This window comes from Nycticebus coucang, chromosome 11 (genome assembly GCF_027406575.1).
Source record: "Nycticebus coucang isolate mNycCou1 chromosome 11, mNycCou1.pri, whole genome shotgun sequence".
Taxonomy (NCBI): Eukaryota; Metazoa; Chordata; class Mammalia; order Primates; family Lorisidae; genus Nycticebus; species Nycticebus coucang.
This window is the reverse complement of record NC_069790.1, coordinates 126271812-126292301: the sequence shown is the minus strand read 5'-3', so window position 1 is coordinate 126292301 and position 20490 is coordinate 126271812. Positions and strand designations below refer to the sequence as shown.

General features: G+C 44.6%; 1 protein-coding gene across 1 annotated transcript in view; it reads right to left on the bottom strand.

The window, feature by feature from the left end:
- NOM1 (nucleolar protein with MIF4G domain 1) overlaps nucleotides 1–17408 on the bottom strand; it is a 28830-nt gene extending 11422 nt beyond the window's left edge. The window contains exons 1-3 of the mRNA XM_053553549.1: nucleotides 16480–17408; nucleotides 6952–7076; nucleotides 5734–5929 (exon numbers count right to left, since the gene is read on the bottom strand). Of these exons, the coding sequence (XP_053409524.1) occupies nucleotides 5734–5929; nucleotides 6952–7076; nucleotides 16480–17394 (1236 nt within the window). The 5' untranslated portion in view covers nucleotides 17395–17408. The remainder of the gene's footprint in view (nucleotides 1–5733; nucleotides 5930–6951; nucleotides 7077–16479) is intronic.
- Between the last annotated feature and the right edge of the window lie 3082 nt (nucleotides 17409–20490).

Below are 20490 nucleotides of genomic sequence, written 5' to 3'. Positions count from 1 at the left end.
CCCTGGCTTCTCAGGTGGCAGCAGGTGATGCAGTTTGTACAGGACTCGATTCAGGTGGTTAGAAGACGCACCAAAGACAGAAGAGCCTTCCAGAGGACTGCCATGGTGGCGGCACCTGTGGCTCAGTGAGTAGGGCGCTAGCCCCATACACTGGAGGTGGGGAGTTCATAACCCAGCCCTGGCCAAAAACTGCAAAAAAAAAAAAAAAAAGTCTGCCATGGCAACAGCAACAGGGCCTGCTACAATGGGATTCATCGGCTGCTTTGTGGAATCGATCCGCATCCCATTAGAAACACCCCGGTCAGTGGCACAGTACGTTTTGGGAGAAGTGTTTTTCATCTTAGGGACTGGTAAACAGTGAGGGTTTTAAAGTAAAAAAATGTTAAAAACACATCTGTATCTGTAAAAATATTGTACTACCTAATAATACTCATTTCTTGAAAGACTTTTTCCAGGTTTTTACTCCCAGTTAATTTCTTACAAGGAGTAGAAGTGACACCTGAAGTAGAAAACTAGAAGACCCTATCCTGATGGTGGCGAGGCCCCACATCCCCGGGCTTTGGGTGTAACGGCAGCTGGTGAGCATACCCCCTCAGCTCAGTCAGCAGTTCTTGGGAAGCAGGTCCTGATGGGACCAGCAGGAAAACCAGCCACTACATTTGAGGAGGGCGCTAGGGCGAGAAACTGCCAGTGGCCTGTGAGACAAAGCGAGGTCACCAGAGCGTGTTCTTTTTGCCATTCTGTACCATCTACTCCAAACGCCATGGGCCTGTATTACAGAATGAGGCAGACCTAGACTTAAACCCATGTGAACCCTGTTTTTTCATTCTGTAAAACTGAGGTAATGAAATGTGAAGGCAGAAATGGAAGTTTTCAATTTTGCTGGTTTTCACTATCATATCATCATTTTCTCTCAAATCTCACCTCAGGCTGAGACTGGAGGGAGATGGGACATGGCGGTGGCAGGGAGTGATGGCCAGAAGGACACACCTGTGCTGGACTAAGGAGAAAGGGCTGGGCCAGAGCAACCCTGCACAGCTGGCACTCGATGTGAGAGGTTTCTATTTGGGAGCCGGGAAGCATGTGAGGAGCAACAGGTTGTGGGGCTGCCTACACCCAGGTGAGGACTCAGGAAGCTTCCACCAGGGACATCCAGGTGGGAGCGAATGTAGATGTATGAGCAGCAGTGAAGATCACAGGTGAGGGTGACATCTGTTGGACAGGTCAGTGTGACAGCAAAGCAGTACATACCATCGCCAGATTATAAAACATTCATCAACAACTCGCGGGAGGCACCCAGGGTTTCGTGGAGGCTCTGATGGACTGGATATGCTCTTCAGTTGTTTTTTTAGACAGAGTCTCACTTTGGTGCCCTTGGTAGTGCTGCGGCATCATAGCTCACAGCAACCTAAAACTCTTATGCTGAAGCGATCCTCCTGCCTCAGTTTTTCTTTTTTTTTTTGAGATGGGATCTTACTCTTGATTGGGCTGGTCTCGAACTTCCAGAACTCCCAAGTGATTCGCCCACCTTGGCCTCCCAGAGGGCTAGGATTATAAGCATGAGCGACTGCACGTGGCCTGCCCTTCAGTTTTTAAAGACCTAAGACTTATTCCAATTTTTACCTCCCAATTCAAGCCTGTTCACTAAGGACAAACTTGAAGAATACACTCTCCTATTATAACCACATTATAGTCAAATATAACTTAAAAAATGAGAATTAGAATTCTGCAGACATGGCTCAGTGCCTGTAGCTCAAGCAGCAAAGGCGCCAGCCACATACACCATAGCTGGTGGGTTTGAATCCAGCCCGAGTCTGCCAAACAACAATGATAACTACAACCAAAAAATAGCTGGGCATTGTGGTGGGCACCTGTGGTCTCAGCTAGTCAGGAGGCTGAGGCAAGAGAATTACTTAAGCCCAGGCGTTGGAGGTCGCTGTGAGCTGTGATGCCATGGTACTCTACCCAGGGCGACAGCTTGAGGCTCTGTCTCAAAAAAAAAAAAAAAGAATTCTGCAGACACCAAGGAAAACTCAGGTACAAAATATATTCAGGTATATTTATTTTCTTTTTGAAACAGGATCTCATTTCCCTACAGCCCAGACTGGAGCGCAGTGAATCACAGATCACTGCAGCCTCAAATACCTGGCCTCAAGCCATCCTCCTTGAGTAGCTGAGACCACAGGAACATACCATCATTCCCAGCTAATTTTTTAATTTTTTTGAAGAGATGGGGGTCTGTGTTGCCCTGGCTGGTCTCAAACTTTTGGCCTCACGCGATCTTCCCACCTCAACATTTCTTTTTTTTTTTTGTAGAGACAGAGTCTCACTGTATCGTCCTCGGTAGAGTGCCGTGGCGTCACACAGCTCACAGCAACCTCCAACTCTTGGGCTTACGCGATTCTCCTGCCTCAGCCTCCCGAGCAGCTGGGACTACAGGCGCCCGCCACAACGCCCAGCTATTTTTTTTTTGTTGCAGTTTGGCCGGGGCTGGGTTTGAACCCACCACCCTCGGCATATGGGGCCGGCACCCTACTCACTGAGCCACAGGCGCCGCCCTCTTTTTCTTTTTTTTTTTTTTGAGATAGTTTTATTATGTCGCCCTTGGCAGAGTGCCATGATGTCACAAATCACCGCAACCTCAAACTCCTGGGCTTAAGAGATTCTCTTGCTTCAGCCTCCCAAGTAATTGGGACTACAGATGCCCACCACAATGCCCGGCTATTTTTTTGTTGTAGTTGTCATTGTTGTTGTTTAGCAGCCCCAGAGTATACGGCCAGCACCCTAACCACTGAACTATGGGTGCCAAGCCATCACCTCTACATTCCAAAATACTGGTATTACAGGTGAGCTACCACACCCAGTTCCAATCACACAAATTATTTAATCACATCAAAATTTGTCAGAATTTAAAATTCCACCGAATGTCTTCAAAATAAAATATAATAATATAACATCACAAAATATAAGGATCAGGAATGATGGCACTTTGGGAGGCCAAGAATTCAAGACCATACTGAACAACACAGGGAGACTCCATCTCAAAAAGAAAAAAGGCAGAGAGAAAGAGAAAAATGAGCCAGGTATGGTGGTGTGCTCCTGTAGTCTCAGGAAATCGGGAAGCTGAGCTGGAAGGATTACGTGAGCCCAGCCCTGTGAGGCTGCAGATCAGGCTGCTCTACTCCAGTGAGTTCCTGTTCCACCCCCGCCCTCCTAAAAAGTAAATTTCATGTTGTTAAAGCTTTTTAAGCCTACATTGATTCTGATGCGGGAATTTTAACACAAATTTACACAGATGTGATTTTTTTAAAAAAATCAGAATACTCTAGGATGATGATTTTTGATTTTTACATGACTTACAGAAGCAATTCAACAGCTGATACCATGGATGTTTTTTCCTTCCATGAATTCCTATGAGGATGTTTTTCTCAGTACAGCACTTAAAGAAGTTTAATGGAACCAGCATCCTGAGAGCTCGTCACACTCTGGCAGAAGTTTTAGTGGATGTCATTAGCTAAAGTACAATAATCACTTCCCCTTGGAACAAGCCATTTCATTGTCCCTCACGCTATTAGTGAAGGTTTAAAGAGAAACAGGACCAATAATCAAGTACATTCCTGACATGCAGTACGGCCAGGGGCTGCGGCTTTACCGTAACTCACTAAAGCAACGCCCACTCTTAAGTATTCTAGTGACGGAATCTCAGCTGTGCCAGTGTGCTCTAGCAGGACGGGATGTATTCAGAAAGCCACAGAAAGCTGAATTACGGCAATCACAGGGCTCTGGGAATGCGTCCAGAACTGCATTACACTTCGTAATGACAAGAAAATTGACTCTCACATTCACATGTGAAAATGAGTATACCGGGCGGTGCCTGTGGCTCAGTGAGTAGGGTACCAGCCCCATATGCCGAGGGTGGCGGGTTCAAACCCAGCCCCGGCCGAACTGCAACAAAAAATAGCCGGGTGTTGTGGCGGGCGCTTGTAGTCCCAGCTGCTTGGGAGGCTGAGGCAAGAGAATCGCGTAAGCCCAAGAGTTAGAGGTTGCTGTGAACCGTGTGACGCCATGGCACTCTACCCAAGGGCAGTATAGTGAGACTCTGTCTCTACAAAAAAAAAAAAAAAAGAAAGAAAATGAGTATACCTCCTAGAAATTAGTAAAAAAAAAAAAAAAAAAAAAAAAAACCCACTACTTCACAAGACCAATTCCCAAGTAGCTGGTGCAGATTTTACAACAGAGATGATGCGTGTGTAGCTGAGAAGAAACTGCTGTGCCTGACAGCACCACACTCCTGTGCTCAGCTTCCCAATGTTCCAGAAGCCTTAAAGTCACCTTAAAAGTCATCTTTCAAAAACTGCCACAATGTGACCCCTGACAGACAAAGGAAAATGTCCTTCCAAAGATTATTTATGAATAGCGCCGAAACCTGCAGTGCTTGGAAAAGTGGGAGGAAGGGCAAAATTGCAGCATGGAGAGCTCCCTCTGTGTCACCAAGGACTTAGTGGCTAACCCCCAGGAGCTCTGCCTATGGGCTTGCCTCTTTCCTCCGCCTGTTACTTGTACTCACTTGCTAACCGTAATAACTCCACAGTGGAGACCTGGCACAAGGTCACCTACGTGTTCTGTACTGGGGCGGTGTCTCCACCACCATACCACTCGGCCTTCTCCACAAACCCTCCTGACAGGAAGACTAATGTTTTGGCAAGTTTGTACATTGTAAAACAAGCCCTGGACTGTCACACTCTTTAAGACTCCAAATAACTTTTAAGACTGTTATTGAGAGAAAATGCTGCATCAAAGAAAGGCCTGTAAGTGGAAAGGTGGTTCAGGAGCTCAGCAAACAAGCCTTGTGATCCTGGGAACACCAAACTCTCCAGGGGCTCAGGCGGGCTTCAGTAAACATCTGCCCAACTTATCTCACTGGGATGGTGAGAGGGTCAAAAGTAACGAAGATAAGACGGGCGTGAACGGATACCAGGGACTCACACTTCTGGGGAGGCTTTGCTGCCGTGGACTATTTTGGGAAGTAGGGCTACCAGAAGGCAAAGCCACCAAGAATGCCAGCATTAGAAGAGACCGCATCACTTAAAGATCCAAAATGGCTAACAAACCATCTGAGGATAAATATTGTCTATCTAGAAAAGTAAGCCTCCTTCACTTAATCATTCACTCATTTCTCCGCCTCAGTATAAACTCCTTTAATCAGACTGATTTCCTTCAACATACTTGCGATCAGCTATGTTGAGGGAACTGGAATACTTACAGGAAGGGTATGACTTTACTGTATCAGATTAGGATACAGTAAAGGGCAGTGGGGGTGGAACAGGGGACAACACGGCCACAGTGCCTCCCTAATTCAACCCCCAGAGGCCACTGAGCCAGGACGAAGAATACGGAGGGGGATAGGGTGGTAAAGCAGGTGCAAGTAAACTGCCCAATTTAATCCTGACAGAGGCCCCCCAGAGGAGGCTGCTGGAGCCCCATCTCAAAGGAGGAAAGGAGCACAGAGGGGCCTCACTAGCTGTGGCCCTGGCAGCTCTATGCCTGGTCCTCCACACATCTCCCAGTAATGCAAACGCCTCACTATCTTTCAAATATCTGAAAGTTAGTGTTAATGCAGGAATTAACCAAGAAAACCACCTACCCCATACAATTAAGCATTGATTAAGTCTATTGTTAAACTAATCACTGTTTAGACACTATTAACAGCCTGGATAAAAGGTACAACTGTACCTCGATGCCAACAGTATGGTGAAGGATGCTGACTAAGAGAACATGCTCCATCATCAGTCGGCTGGGCATGGCCGAGGCAGTGACGCAGGCATCCAAAAGGGTGGCAGTCAGGGTGTCATTCACGTCCTTCCTGCTGTGGGCCATGTACAGCTCTTCCAGCTGTCCACTTATGGACGCCATGTTTGGCTCACTCAACCTATAGAGAGCAACGATATTTAGAATTCAGACTTATTTTCCTAACACTGAGAAAAGTTTGCTCATCTGAATGGGGTGTATGGGAGGCTATATACATACACCTGTGTACTAGTGCTAACACTGGACTCAACATTAAACGTCAGGCTATGGTAAAATCCCAGGATACACCCTGCAAATGGCGTTTGGGTCATTTAATTAAAAAGAAATAAATAAAAAGCAACACAAAAGGGCAGAGGATGGGTGAGACCAGGAGGGGCAGTGGTGAGGGAACCGCTCCATCTAGCGGTGGTGGTGGTGGTGACACGAATCTCATGTGATGAAATTGTGCAGAACTTCACACAGGTATACAAGTGCACATCAAAACAGTGAGACACGAACAAACTCTGTGGGCTGTACCAATGTCACTTTCCTATTATTTTTTAAACTGTACTCTAGCCAGGCAAGGCATTATCTTTGAGGCAAACTCTGTAAAGGGTGTGTTGGACCTCCCCGTACAGTCTTTGCAACTCCCTGTGAATCTGTGATTATTTCTAAATAAAAAGCTGAACAAAAAAGCAATGCATACTGGAAATCTAGTGAAACGAGACAAGGTGTCAGAAGCATCTGAAGATGCCTCCTTTAAAGAGGGCTTGGAGGAGGGGTCTATGAGGGGCTTCTGGCTGAGGTAATGGGAGCGGGGGTATTAACGGATGAGAGATTTCCACTCTTCAAATCAGAGAGCGGAGGGCACAAGGTAACTGATGCGAAGTCTCACTGCTAGGGCTTTGGAGTTGACTGGCATCAACATGGACTAACAATGTGAGGCACATGAGCTGCTTTCAAAACTGAGGGGGTCAAACACTCAGCAGATGGACGCCCTCCCCTCTTCAAGGTGTGGGTCATCAGGACAGAATCAAAAAGGATCCAATGAGCAGCTATAGATCCTGTCTCAATCACTTATATTTTAATTCCTGGGATAGTCCCTATAGTTTCAGAAAACAGACAACCTCTTTAAGTGATATAATGGGACACTTGCAAGGTTACCTGTTAACTAGACCTTTCACATGTTTCTTCAGTCTTTCTAGTTCTTCCTTTTTCTGGGCATCGACTGTCTCCGCAGCTCGCCTCACATGAGGTGGGATGTACTTTTCACCACTTTTACAAAGACTCTGTTTGAAAAGAAATAAATTACAAAATGCGTATACTGGCTACATCTCATTTTTTCTTTTTTTTGCTACATGCACATATAAACATTAAATTCCGAAGAACTGGTGGAGCCAATTATTATTGCCCATTGCTACTGAGCAATAAATAATAAATAATAAAGCAATAAATAAACATCAGATTTGAGGCCTAGGACAGTCACGGACGTCACTGTTTACACTCAAGGCCACACTTTTCACCATCTAGTCTCCCCGCTGCAGTTCTCCAGACCTAGTTGTGCCCCTGCGGTACGTGCCCAATCGTCTTATTTACTACACTTTTGCTAAGGCTCACTTTACCGCAGGTATGGCAGGATACAACACCTAAATTAAATTTACCAGTTTTGAAGGGAAAAGTATCCTAAAATTAAATTCAAATGTCTTCAAAACTATTATCTAAATCTATATGATAAAAACCAAAATCAACTCACAGCTCACCATTTCTTAGGTTATCAACTGGAGGGGAGGGGGTCACAAATGATGTCACATAGCCAGGGCACTCAAGTGACAGTACTCAAGGAGACAAAGATTTGTAAGGCATGATCCTAACTCTTAGGATGTTATTTATTTTTATTTATTACTTTTTGAGACAAGAGTCTTGCTCTGCTGCCCAGGCTAGAGTGCAATGGTGTCATCCTAGCTCACTACCACTTAAACCTCCTAGGCTCAAGTGGTCCTCCTGCCTCAGTCTTATAAGCAGCTAGGACTATAGGTACAGGCCACGATGACCAGCTAATTTTTCTACTTTTTGTGGAGACAGACTTGAATTCATGACCTCAAGCAATTCTCCTGCCTCAGGCTCCCAAAGTGCTAGGATTACAGGTGGAAGCCTCGAGGTGTTTAAACTTAGTTGAAGGAAACATATTTATATACACAGAAGCTATCTGAGATACACATCACTTCAGATTATATGTTATTACACCTTAATAGGCTGTGAAAGAAAAACTTTAGAAGTAAAAACAAAAAATATTCTAAGAGAGGAATCAACAGCACTAGAGCAGTGATTTTCAACTGATGCGTCATGAGAGTACCTTAGGTGTCCCACAAAAAATTTTAAAGATCATTAATTAAATTATTTTGAAAGATGTTCAAAGCACAGTAATTATATTCTTTTTTTTCAGTCTTTTTTAAAAATCAGCATTAAGTGTAGAGTAGAAAATTTGAAAAACACTAACTTAGGGATTGTCAACACAGTGCCAGGTGCTAAGGTGCCAGCAATAGACATGAAAGACGGTTTGCAGGCTTAAGATGCGGAAAAGGAGCAAGGCGGAGCAAGATGGCAGCCGAGTAACAGCTTCCTTGCATATGGGCACCGTGAGTCTGGGGAGATAGGACTCCAGGCATCTCTGGCTGGTGGGATCTGCCTATCATCACCCCTGACAGGATACAGGGAGTCAGCGAGAGACTTCTGGACCCCAAGAGGAGGACTAAAACAGTGGAAAACCGGCAAGTGGTCGCGTGTGTTCAATCCGTCTAAACCTGCCCGCAACTGTAAGTTCAGTAGCAGCGAGACTGCAAACCAGAAAGCCCTTACCTGTGAACTGTTTTGGTGTCTTTGGACTTGGCACTCAGCTGAACTGCCTTGGGGAGAGCCTGAGCGGGAGTGCGGAGAACTTTGGCCGTTGTCTAGGGCCCCAGTCTGAGCCGCTGAGCCAGACGGAGCTAATGGTGTTTGGCTCTGGGTCGCAGGCAGACATTGTGAGCGATCTGCCTCGGCAAGCTCCGCCCTCAGGGTCGCAGAGCTGGAATTGGGTGGGAGTTGGTAACCCAGTGACTAAGTAGTCTAAGGGCGGGGTCTGAGCGGCCTTGCAGCCCTAACCCTCCGGGGCAGAGGGAGACCAGTTTTGCAACACAGGGTAAGTGGATAGCCACTTCAGCAGTGATTCCAGCGACAAGCACTTCCCTGGGAAAGCTTCTGCTCAGCAAGTGAACAAGCGCAAAGTGCCTTTTAAGTGGGCTGAAGAGAGATTTAGGGTGTCTACCTGCTGGGGTTTGAGAAACTAGCAGCCTCCAGTCGTATCAGAACTCTGATTAACATCTCATACCCCAGAAGACCACATGTTGCCCAGACAATATTCAATAACGTATACATACTGCTTTGTTTTTGGTTTTTTTTTTTTTTTTTTGGTTTGCTTGTTTTTTTTTTGTTGTTGTTTATTTTGATGTTGTTGATTGTTGTTTTTTTTTAAGTTCAACCTTTTCCATACAGATCCTTTTTCTTTCTCAATTTTTCTAGTTTAATTACAATTTCCCATTGCTGCCTATTTCAATAATTAGAACTTCATTTTTGTTAGTGTTTCTACCGCTATTATTTGGTTTTTCCAGCCAATTTTATCCTGTAAAGTTTTCTGTTTGCTTGTTTCGGTTTGATTTATAGCATTTTTGTCTTTCCTCTCTACTTGGTGGAGGTGGGGTACTGTGTCTGATCAGGTTAGCAAAGAGCTGCTGACCTCAAGGGAACCACCCAACTGGGCACCCCCAGAAAGTGTTTTTTTTTTTTTTAAGGTTGTATCAAAGTACCCTACTGTACACCTATATTGCTCTGTCTCCCTCTTTCTGTGCCTCTCTTCTTTTTGTCAATATTCCTTTTACCCACCCCCTCTCCTTTCTCTATTTTTCTTTTTGTTTTTCTCTTATCACTCGGTCCTCCTTTCATTCATCCCTTTTTTGCTCTTCAACCTTCTCACCCTTCTGGTCCTGTAACCCTTAGTCCAAAGGCACCAGAACTTAAAGAGCAAGAGGAAGTGAAAGGAAAATTAGGGCAAGGAAACAGATAAAAGAAATCACTCATGAGGAAGAATCAGCAGAAAACTCCAGGCAACATGAAGAACCAGTCCAGAACAACCCCGCCAAGGGACCATGAGGTAGCTACTGCAGAGGATTCCACCTATACAGAAATGTTAGGAATGACAGAAAGGGAATTTAGAATACACATGTTGAAAACAATGAAAGAAATGATGGAAACAATGAAGGAAATTGCTAATAAAGTGGAAAATAACCAAAAGGAAATCCAAAAACAGAATCAAATAAGGGATGAAGATATTAAGAATATAAAAAGGATATAGCAGAGCTGAAGGAACTGAAACAGTCAATCAGGGAACTTAAAGATGCAATGGAAAGTATCAGCAACAGGTTAGACCATGCAGAAGAAAGAATTTCAGAGGTAGAAGACAAAGTTTTTGAGATAACACAGATAGTAAAAGAGGCAGAAAAGAAGAGAGAGAAAGCAGAACGTTCACTGTCAGAATTATGGGACTTTATGAGGCGTTCCAACATACGAGTTATAGGAATTCCAGAAGGGGAAGAAGAATGCCCCAGAGGAATGGAAGCCATACTAGAGAATATTATAAAAGAAAATTTCCCAAATATCACCAAAGATTCTGACACACTGCTTTCAGAGGGATATCGGACCCCAGGTCGCCTCAACTCTAACCGAGCTTCTCCAAGACACATTGTGATGAACCTGTCCAAAGTCAAGACAAAAGAAAAGATTCTACAAGCTGCCAGAAGTAAGCACCAGTTGACCTACAAGGTCAAATCCATCAGAGTGACCGCAGACTTCTCTAATGAAACTTTCCAAGCAAGAAGACAATGGTCATCTACCTTTAATCTACTTAAACAGAACAATTTCCAGCCCAGAATTCTGTTCCCTGCTAAGCTAAGCTTCAAAATTGACGGAGAAATCAAATCATTTACAGATATACAAACATTGAGGAAATTCGCCACAACAAGACCAGCTCTACAGGAAATACTTCAACCTGTTCTGCACACTGACCACCACAATGGATCAGCAGCAAAGTAAGAACTCAGAAATTAAAGGACAGAACCTAACCTCCATACTGATGCAAAAGATAAAACTAAGCAATGCACTCTCACAAAATAAGACAAATAGAATACTACCACACTTATCAATTATCTCAATAAATGTTAATGGCTTGAATTCCCCACTGAAGAGACATAGATTGGTTGACTGGATTAAAAAACACAAGCCATCCATTTGCTGTCTGCAAGAAACACACCTGGCTTCAAAAGACAAATTAAAGCTCCGAGTCAAGGGTTGGAAGACAATTTTTCAGGCAAATGGAATTCAGAAGAAAAGAGGAGTTGCAATCTTATTTTCAGATACATGTGGATTTAAAGCAACTAAAGTCAAAAAAGACAAAGATGGTCACTTTATATTGGTCAAGGGAGAAATACAACAAGAAGACATTTCAATTCTAAATATCTATGCACCCAATTTAAATGCTCCCAGATTCTTGAAACGGACCTTACTCAGTCTGAGCAATATGATATTTGATAATACCATCATAACAGGGGACCTTAACACTCCTCTTACAGAGCTGGACAGATCCTCTAAACAGAAATTAAACAAGGATATAAGAGATTTAAATGAGACCCTAGAACAACTGTGCTTGATAGACGCATATAGAACACTCCATCCCAAAGATAAAGAATATACATTCTTCTCATCACCCCATGGAACATTCTCCAAAATGGATCATATCCTGGGACACAAAACAAATATCAACAGAATCAAAAGAATTGAAATTTTACCTTGTATCTTCTCAGACCATAAGGCACTAAAGGTGGAACTCAACTCTTAACAAAAATGCTCGACCCCACCCAAAGGCATGGAAATTAAACAATCTTCTGTTGAATAACAGATGGGTGCAGGAAGAAATAAAACAGGAAATCATTCACTTCCTTGAGCATAACAACAATGAAGACACAAGCTACCAAAACCTGTGGGATACTGCAAAAGCAGTTTTGAGAGGAAAATTCATCGCTTTAGATGCCTACATTCGAAAAACAGAAACAGAGCGCATCAACAAGCTCACAAGCGATCTTATGGAATTGGAAAAAGAAGAACAATCTAAGCCTAAACTCAGTAGAAGAAAAGAAATATCCAAAATCAAATCAGAGATCAATGAAATTGAAAACAAAAGAATCATTCAGAAAATTAATGAAACAAGGAGTTGGTTTTTTGAAAAAATAAATAAAATAGATAAACCATTGGCCAGACTAACGAGGAATAGAAAAGTAAAATCTCTAGTAACCTCAATCAGAAATGATAAAGGGGAAATAACAACTGATCCCACAGAGATACAAGAGATCATCTCTGAATACTACCAGAAACTCTATGCCCAGAAATTTGACAATGTGAAAGAAATGGATCAATATTTGGAATCACACCCTCTCCCTAGACTCAGCCAGGAAGAAATAGAGCTCCTGAACAGACCAATTTCAAGCACTGAGATCAAAGAAACAATAAAAAAGCTTCCAACCAAAAAATGCCCTGGTCCAGATGGCTTCACTCCAGAATTCTATCAAACCTTCAAGGAAGAGCTTATTCCTGTACTGCAGAAATTATTCCAAAAAATTGAGGAAGAAGGAATCTTCCCCAACACATTCTATGAAGCAATCATCACCCTGATACCAAAACCAGGAAAAGACCCAAACAAAAAGGAGAATTTCAGACCAATCTCACTCATGAACATAGACGCAAAAATTCTCAACAAAATCCTAGCCAATAGATTACAGCTTATCATCAAAAAAGTCATTCATCATGATCAAATAGGCTTCATCTCAGGGATGCAAGGCTGGTTTAACATACGCAAGTCTATAAACGTTATCCACCATATTAACAGAGTCAAAAATAAAGATCACATGATCCTCTCAATAGATGCAGAAAAAGCATTTGATAAAATCCAGCATCCTTTTCTAATTAGAACACTGAAGAGTATAGGCATGGGTGGCACATTTCTAAAACTGATTGAAGCTATCTATGACAAACCCACAGCCAATATTCTACTGAATGGAGTAAAACTGAAAGCTTTTCCTCTTAGAACTGGAACCAGACAAGGTTGTCCTCTGTCACCTTTACTATTCAACGTAGTGCTGGAAGTTCTAGCCAATACAATTAGGCAAGACAAGGAAATAAAGGGAATCCAAATGGGAGCAGAGGAGGTCAAACTCTCCCTCTTTGCTGATGACATGATCTTATACTTAGAGAACCCCAAAGACTCAAACACAAGACTCCTAGAAGTCATCAAAAAATACAGTAATGTTTCAGGATATAAAATCAATGTCCACAAGTCAGTAGCCTTTGTGTACACCAATAACAGTCAAGATGAGAAGCTAATTAAGGACACAACTCCCTTCACCATAGTTTCAAAGAAAATTAAATACCTAGGAGTATACCTAACGAAGGAGGTGAAGGACCTCTATAAAGAAAACTATGAAATCCTCAGAAAGGAAATAGCAGAGGATATTAACAAATGGAAGAACATACCATGCTCATGGATGGGAAGAATCAACATTGTTAAAATGTCTATACTTCCCAAAGCAATCTACCTATTCAATGCCATTCCTATCAAAATACCAACATCGTACTTTCAAGATTTGGAAAAAATGATTCTGCATTTTGTATGGAACCGGAAAAACCCCCGTATAGCTAAGGCAGTTCTCTGTAACAAAAATAAAGCTGGGGGCATCAGCATACCAGATTTTAGTCTGTACTACAAAGCCATAGTGCTCAAGACAGCATGGTACTGGCACAAAAACAGAGACATAGACACTTGGAATCAAATTGAAAACCAAGAAATGAAACTAACATTTTACAACCACCTAATCTTTGATAAACCAAACAAGAACATACCTTGGGGGAAAGACTCCCTATTCAATAAATGGTGTTGGGAGAACTGGATGTCTACATGTAAAAGACTAAAACTGGACCCACACCTTTCCCCACTCACAAAAACTGATTCAAGATGGATAACGGACTTAAATTTAAGGCATGAAACAATAAAAATCCTCCAAGAAAGCATAGGAAAAACACTGGAAGATATTGGCCTGGGGAAAGACTTCATGAAGAAGACTGCCATGGCAATTGCAACAACAACAAAAATAAACAAATGGGACTTCATTAAACTGAAAAGCTTCTGTACAGCTAAGGAGACAATAACCAAAGCAAAGAGACAACCTACACAATGGGAAAGGATATTTGCATATTTTCAATCAGACAAAAGCTTGATAACTAGGATCTATAGAGAACTCAAATTAATCCACACGAAAAAAGCCTACAATCCCTTATATCAATGGGCAAGAGACATGAATAGAACTTTCTCTAAAGACGACAGATGAATGGCTAACAAACACATGAAAAAATGTTCATCATCTCTATATATTAGAGAAATGCAAATCAAAACAACCCTGAGATATCATCTAACCCCAGTGAGAATGGCCCACATCACAAAATCTCAAAACTGCAGATGCTGGCGTGGATGTGGAGAGAAGGGAACACTTTTACACTGCTGGTGGGACTGCAAACTAGTACAACCTTTCTGGAAGGAAGTATGGAGAAACCTCAAAGCACTCAAGCTAGACCTCCCATCCCATTACTGGGCATCTACCCAGAAGGAAAGAAATCCTTTTATCATAAGGACACTTGTACTAGACTGTTTATTGCAGCTCAATTTACAATCGCCAAAATGTGGAAACAGCCTAAATACCCACCAACCCAGGAATGGATTAACAAGCTGTGGTATATGTACACCATGGAATATTATTCAGCCATTAAAAAAAATGGAGACTTGGGCGGTGCCTGTGGCTCAGCGGGTAGGGCGCCGGTCCCATATGCCGGAGGTGGCGGGTTCAAACCCAGCCCCGGCCAAATTAAAAAAAAAAAAAAAAAATGGAGACTTTACATCCTTCGTATTAACCTGGATGGACGTGGAAGACATTATTCTTAGTAAAGCATCACAAGAATGGAGAAGCATGAATCCTATGTACTCAATTTTGATATGAGGACAATTAATGACAATTATGGTTGGGGGGGAACAGAAAGAGGGAAGGAGGGAGGTGGGTGGGGCCTTGGTGTGTGTTACACTTTATGGGGGCAAGACATGATTGCAAGAGGGACTTTACCTAACAATTGCAATCAGTGTAACCTGGCTTATTGTACCCTCAATGAATCCCCAACAATTAAAAAAAAAAAAAAAAAGATGGGGAAAAGATTCCCAGGGATGCTTGATATCAAACAGTGGCCTGGTATGGTGGCTAATGCCTGTAATCCTAGTGCTGTGGGAGACTGAGGCAGGAGGATGGCTTGAGGCCAAGAGTTTGAGACCAACCTGGGCAACATAGTGAGATTCCCCTCTCTAAAAAATCATTAACCAGATGTGGTGAAGCACAACTGTAATCCTAGCTACTCAGAGACTGTGGTGGGAGGATCCCGTGAATCCAGGAGTTTGAGGTTACAGTGAACTATTACTATCATTGCGCTGCCCCTGTACTCCAGCCTGGGTAACAGAGCAAGATCCTGCCTGTCTCTAAAATCAACCAACCAGAAAACCAGGTAAACAGTTAAACAGTGATGGTTCAGCGCCTGTAGCTCAGCGGCTAGGGTACCAGCCACACACACCAGAGCTGACAGGTTGGAATCTAGCCTGGGCCTGCCGAACAACAATGACAACTACAACCAAAAAAAAAAAAAAAAGCCAGGCCTTGTGGTGGGCACCTGTAGTCCCAGCTGCTTGGGAGGCAGAGGCAAAGGAATTGCTTGGGCCCAGGTGTTTGAGGTTGCTGTGAGCTGTGATGGCAACCAGGATGACAGCTTGAGACTCTGTCTTAAAAAAAAAAATAAAAAACTACAAAAACAATCCCCCCCCCAAAACAAAACAGTTAAACAGTGAGAAAACGAGGAAAGGCCTCACAGCCAGAGGAAATAATCTATTATTAGATTATTAGATCTCAATAATTTATTGAGAATGCTCAAACAGGGAGATCAGAAGAAAATGCAGGTGATTCCACAGCTGCCTTCAACCTTCAGGGTGCTTGTAAAGAATGCAGAGATAAAATGGTCAAGAGATCAGCCCGTCACCCACGAAGGCCCTGACTGCCATTTCATGGATTCTGAACTTCATTGCTTCAATTCAGCGCCCAAGGGAGTGCTGTAAATTACCTTTGTGTTTCAGAAAATTCACTCTAGTGGCATATGGACAAGACCTAAAGTGAAGACAGAAGTCCTCATCCTCTTGGGACACACGAAAGGTCCCCGAAAAGGGGGCAACAGCCAGGTTTGGAGACCTGGGACAGTAAACATAAAATGAAGATGTCACCTTTCGACATAAGGTACAAATGGCCCTGAAGTCCCTGGGATAAAAAAGGTCTCAACTTGTTTTTCCCTTTTTTATCATGAAAAAATTTAAAAACATAAAAGAAGGCAGAATAGAGCAACAGACCAGATTCACCCACACTCAGCCTAAACAACCGTCAACACATCAACTGTGTCGCCTGTCCTGCGCATTGCGCCCCCATCCCCACATTCTGAAGAAAATCCCAGAGGGCCTAAAAACTGTTCACACTATACCTGGTCTGCTGTATCACCAACCTCAGAACTTTCACTCTTTTCTTCATCTTCTGCAAAACGAACTGTTCTTTCTCCTGTTTTCTCCTGCGCTGCTCCTTCCGCTTCCCCCTCCTTTTCCTGCGATACTTCGTCGTCGTCCATCTCGCTCTGCGCTCCCTCTTCTCTCCGCCCTCCCTTTTCGTTCCCTACATCCTCCTCCTCCTCCTCACTTTCATCCTGGGAGTTACTCTCTGGATCACTTTCGGGGAGCGTCTGTGCGGCACTCTCTTCCTCCTCCCCACTGCTTTCGTACAAACCACTATTCTTCCCAGACTCCAGGGCTCCCAAAATATAGTCTAGCCCATCGCGTGCAAAGCTGAGAGGCACAGAGCTACCTTCGCCCTTCTTTTTGCGCTTGTTCAAGCCGAGGCAACGCTCCAGCTTTCGGATCTCCCGGTCCTCCTCCTCGTTGGCCGCTAGAAGCGCCCGCTTTCGGGCAGCGGCGGCGGCCGCTGCGGAGAGTCTGGTCTTCCCGGGGGTGGCCTTGGTCCCGGCGCGGGGCGCTCGCGGCTCCCGGGGAGGCCAGGGGTCCTGGCTGGGGGCTGGGCAGGCGCTCTCCTCCTCCTTGTCCCACCGGGGACCGCTCGCTTCTTCGGCTCCGGGGCGGCCTCCCGTCCTCTGCAGCCGGCGCGCTTTCCTCAGGTGCCGCTTCTCCTTTCTCAGCTCCTTGCGGCTTTTCCCCCGGCGGAAGCGCACCGGAGCACCGCGTCCCTCGCCCTCCGAGGTCGCCTGCACAAACTCTTCCACCGCCAGCTTGAGCCGCTTCAGGGCACCGCCCCCGCCGCCCCTCAAACCGCGGCCTCCTCTGCGCTTCATGCGGACGGTGCGTGCCCCGCCGCTGGAGCCCGCAGCTCCCACGTTCCTGCACGTCGCCATCGTTGCCGACGCGCAGCCGCACGACTTCCGGTAGGGGAGGGACTTCCGGGCGCGCTGGGCTGCAGGGAGGGCGGCGCCCCCTGCTGGCCGGAGGCCCACCGCGTGGCCCCTGCGTGAATGTAACTTGGGGAGGAGACGCAGACAAGTTCTCGCGGACCAGCGGACATCCCTGCCATTGCGGCGGGAGGCCTCTCGCGACCTGCGCCTGGAGCGACGCGGGCGGGAGCGGGCCGGCCCGAGCTCCGTGGTGCCTGTTACTAGGCGATTTGGAGTAGACGGCGAGCGCGCCGACGCTGAGTTCGTTTCTGGGTGTTGGTGCGATCCGGACCTCCGAGCGCGGCCTGCAGGCGGGGTTTGCCCGGGGCAGCGGGATTGCAGCCGGGCTCTCGTTGGGCGGGGGCTGCGCTTCCCAGGCTGTTGTCTGAGACCCTGTGCACAGTTTCCAGACTTGGTACTTTTAAACTGTTTTAATTTTTGTCATCTTGTCAGCTGGAAATTGTATCTCATTATTCTAACTTCTTTTGAGAGTGAGTCTCTTTATATGTTCGTTGGCTGTTGGTATTTTCTCCTCCGTTTATGGCCTTTGACCATTTTCCTAATAGATTTTAGGAGTTCTTTGTAAATAAAAATTTTTGGATAATCCTCAAATAATCCTTTTTCTCTCCTATGAACAAATATTTTCCTCTCTCAAATACTTAAGGCACTTAAAAAATAGATCATCTTCCTTTCTTCCCTCTTTCTCTCCCTTCCCTCCTTCCCTTCCCCCCCCCACCTCCTGCCTTCCCTTCTCTTCTTTCCCTTCCTTCCTTCCTCCTTCCCTTCTCTCTCAGTCCCTTTCTCTCTTCTCTCTCTCCTTTCCAACTTCCCTCCCTCCCTCTCTTTTGTAGGGTCCAAGTCTGTTGCCTGGACTAGAGTGCAGTGGGATCACCAGACCTCACTACAACTTGAAATTCCTGTCCTCAATGGATCCTCCTGCCTCAGCTTCACAAGTACCTGGGACTATAGGTGCCCACCGCTATGCCTGGCTTTTTTTATTTTTTATTTTTTTTTTTGTAGAGACAGAGTCTGTTATGTTGCTCACACGAGTCTCAAACTCTGGCCTCAAGTGATCCTCCCATCTTAGCCTCCTGGAGTACTGGGATTATAGACCTGAGCCACAATGTCTGGCCCAGATTGTTTAACTTTTGGCAGGCAATGTCTTGTCAATTTTCCTTCTGTATTTGCCCACAAGCCACCCAGTTCTTCCATGAAGCAGCACTGTTATGTTCTCAGGCTACCTTCCAAGTAGATGTGCCACTCGCCAGCTCTCTGTTGAGGCATCCCTGAACTCTGCTGGATCTCCCCTGGCCTCCAGGCCTCCAGATTGTCTCCCCTGTTCTCTACTCACTCCTGGTCCAATGCTGGCTCAGGCTGTGGTGGTTTCTGATCCAGTCTTTGCTTAGATGTTGTCTCTGTGATTCCGTCCTGACCACTGCATTTAAAGCTGGACCAACATCTGACCTTTTAATCTGCTTTCCCTGGCACTTATCACCACATTTGATATGCGTTTACTTGTGGCCTTCAGATTTCCCCAGAGCATGATGTCTTGTCTGTGGATTAGTCCCCAGGATTACAGCAATGCCTGCTACGTAAGAGGCACTGGAATGAATGGGACCAAAGGCTGCGGACATGTAGAGAGACTCCATCCTTTAGCCAGGCAGCTCTCCACATGTTCAGACTAAAAATGGTGCTACAATGAATGTCTTTCAATACACAGCAGTTTTTCTTGTGTGTGATAGTAGGATCTGAGAAATCTATTCCTAGAAGCATGAATTCTGAATTTAAGATACATGCTTTCTAAATTTGCATGGGTTAAGAAAGCTATCTCTGACAAGTTGATGGGGGAAAAAAAGTACCTCACTGAGTTTAATTTGCAGGTTTCTTAACAAAAGGAGAGTTAATCACCTTTTGATATGCTTATGAGCCATTTTCATTTCTGTAGGAGACACCTGAAAAGAAACACCTTGGTAATAAGGGAATGGGGAAGGGATTGGTCTCTTGTTACAGAGCACTGAGAGAACACACATCATTGCTTGGCAGTCTCCACACCTGTGGTGTAAATGGCCACGGGATCACTTCTATAAAGAGCCTCAGGGACTCCTATTAAAACTGACTGCTGCAGCTTTGAGGCGCTCCGGCACCTCTGACCTGACTGGGACAACCCGCTCCTCCTGATGGGGAGCCTTACCTGACTGAGACAACAGGCTCCCTGGCACTTATGGGGAGCTGTAACCACGAGGGAACCTGAACAGCGGTCCTTCTGGCAGTCATGGGCTGGGGCCTGCGACCTAGCCATCCTGGCTCCCACACATTTCCTCTCTACAAAATTTTAAAAATATTTGTTTATTGAATCATTTCATGTTATTGTTGGTCAGCCTTTGCCGATTTTCTGTGGCTTATGACAGCCCTTTTAGTGTCACCAAAGCTCCTTATACATTACAGAAATTAGCTCTTATTCATGAGCTAAGAAAGGGAAAGAGAAATGAAAGCCCAGAAATTGTCTCCAATACGTGAAAACAGGAAACTGTTGTTTAGCAGGCTAGGGCCGCTCAAACCCACTTGCCTCAGTGTTGCAAGTTGACTTGTTTAGTTTTATTTTTTTGCCAAATAAGATATAAAAAATAATTTTTTCACAGTCAAAATTATTCATGATTGCTTTCAGGATTTCCAGGTTCTGTGCTAAAAGGCCTTCTGCATTCAAAGATTCTTGAAGTGTCGTGTTTTCTTGTCCTTTTTTAGTCATTTTTTAAATGTCTAATATTTAACCTACTTTTTATTTTGATGTTTAAAGTAAAATAGGATCAACATATTTTTTTCCCAGATAACTACCCCATGCCATTGTATTTTATCAAAAGAATCCATCTTTTCTCCACCAGTTCAAAAAACTTTTTATAAAATAGCAAAACACTTCATGTATTGGAGGCCATTTCTGGGTTTTCATTTCTCTCTCTCTGTCTTCCCGTGTGGCGAGTGTGTTCCAGGCCTGTGCTGTGTAAGTAACTGGGCTCCGTAATGGGCTTAATATCAGTCCTTTCCTCCTTTGCTACCTTGGTTTCT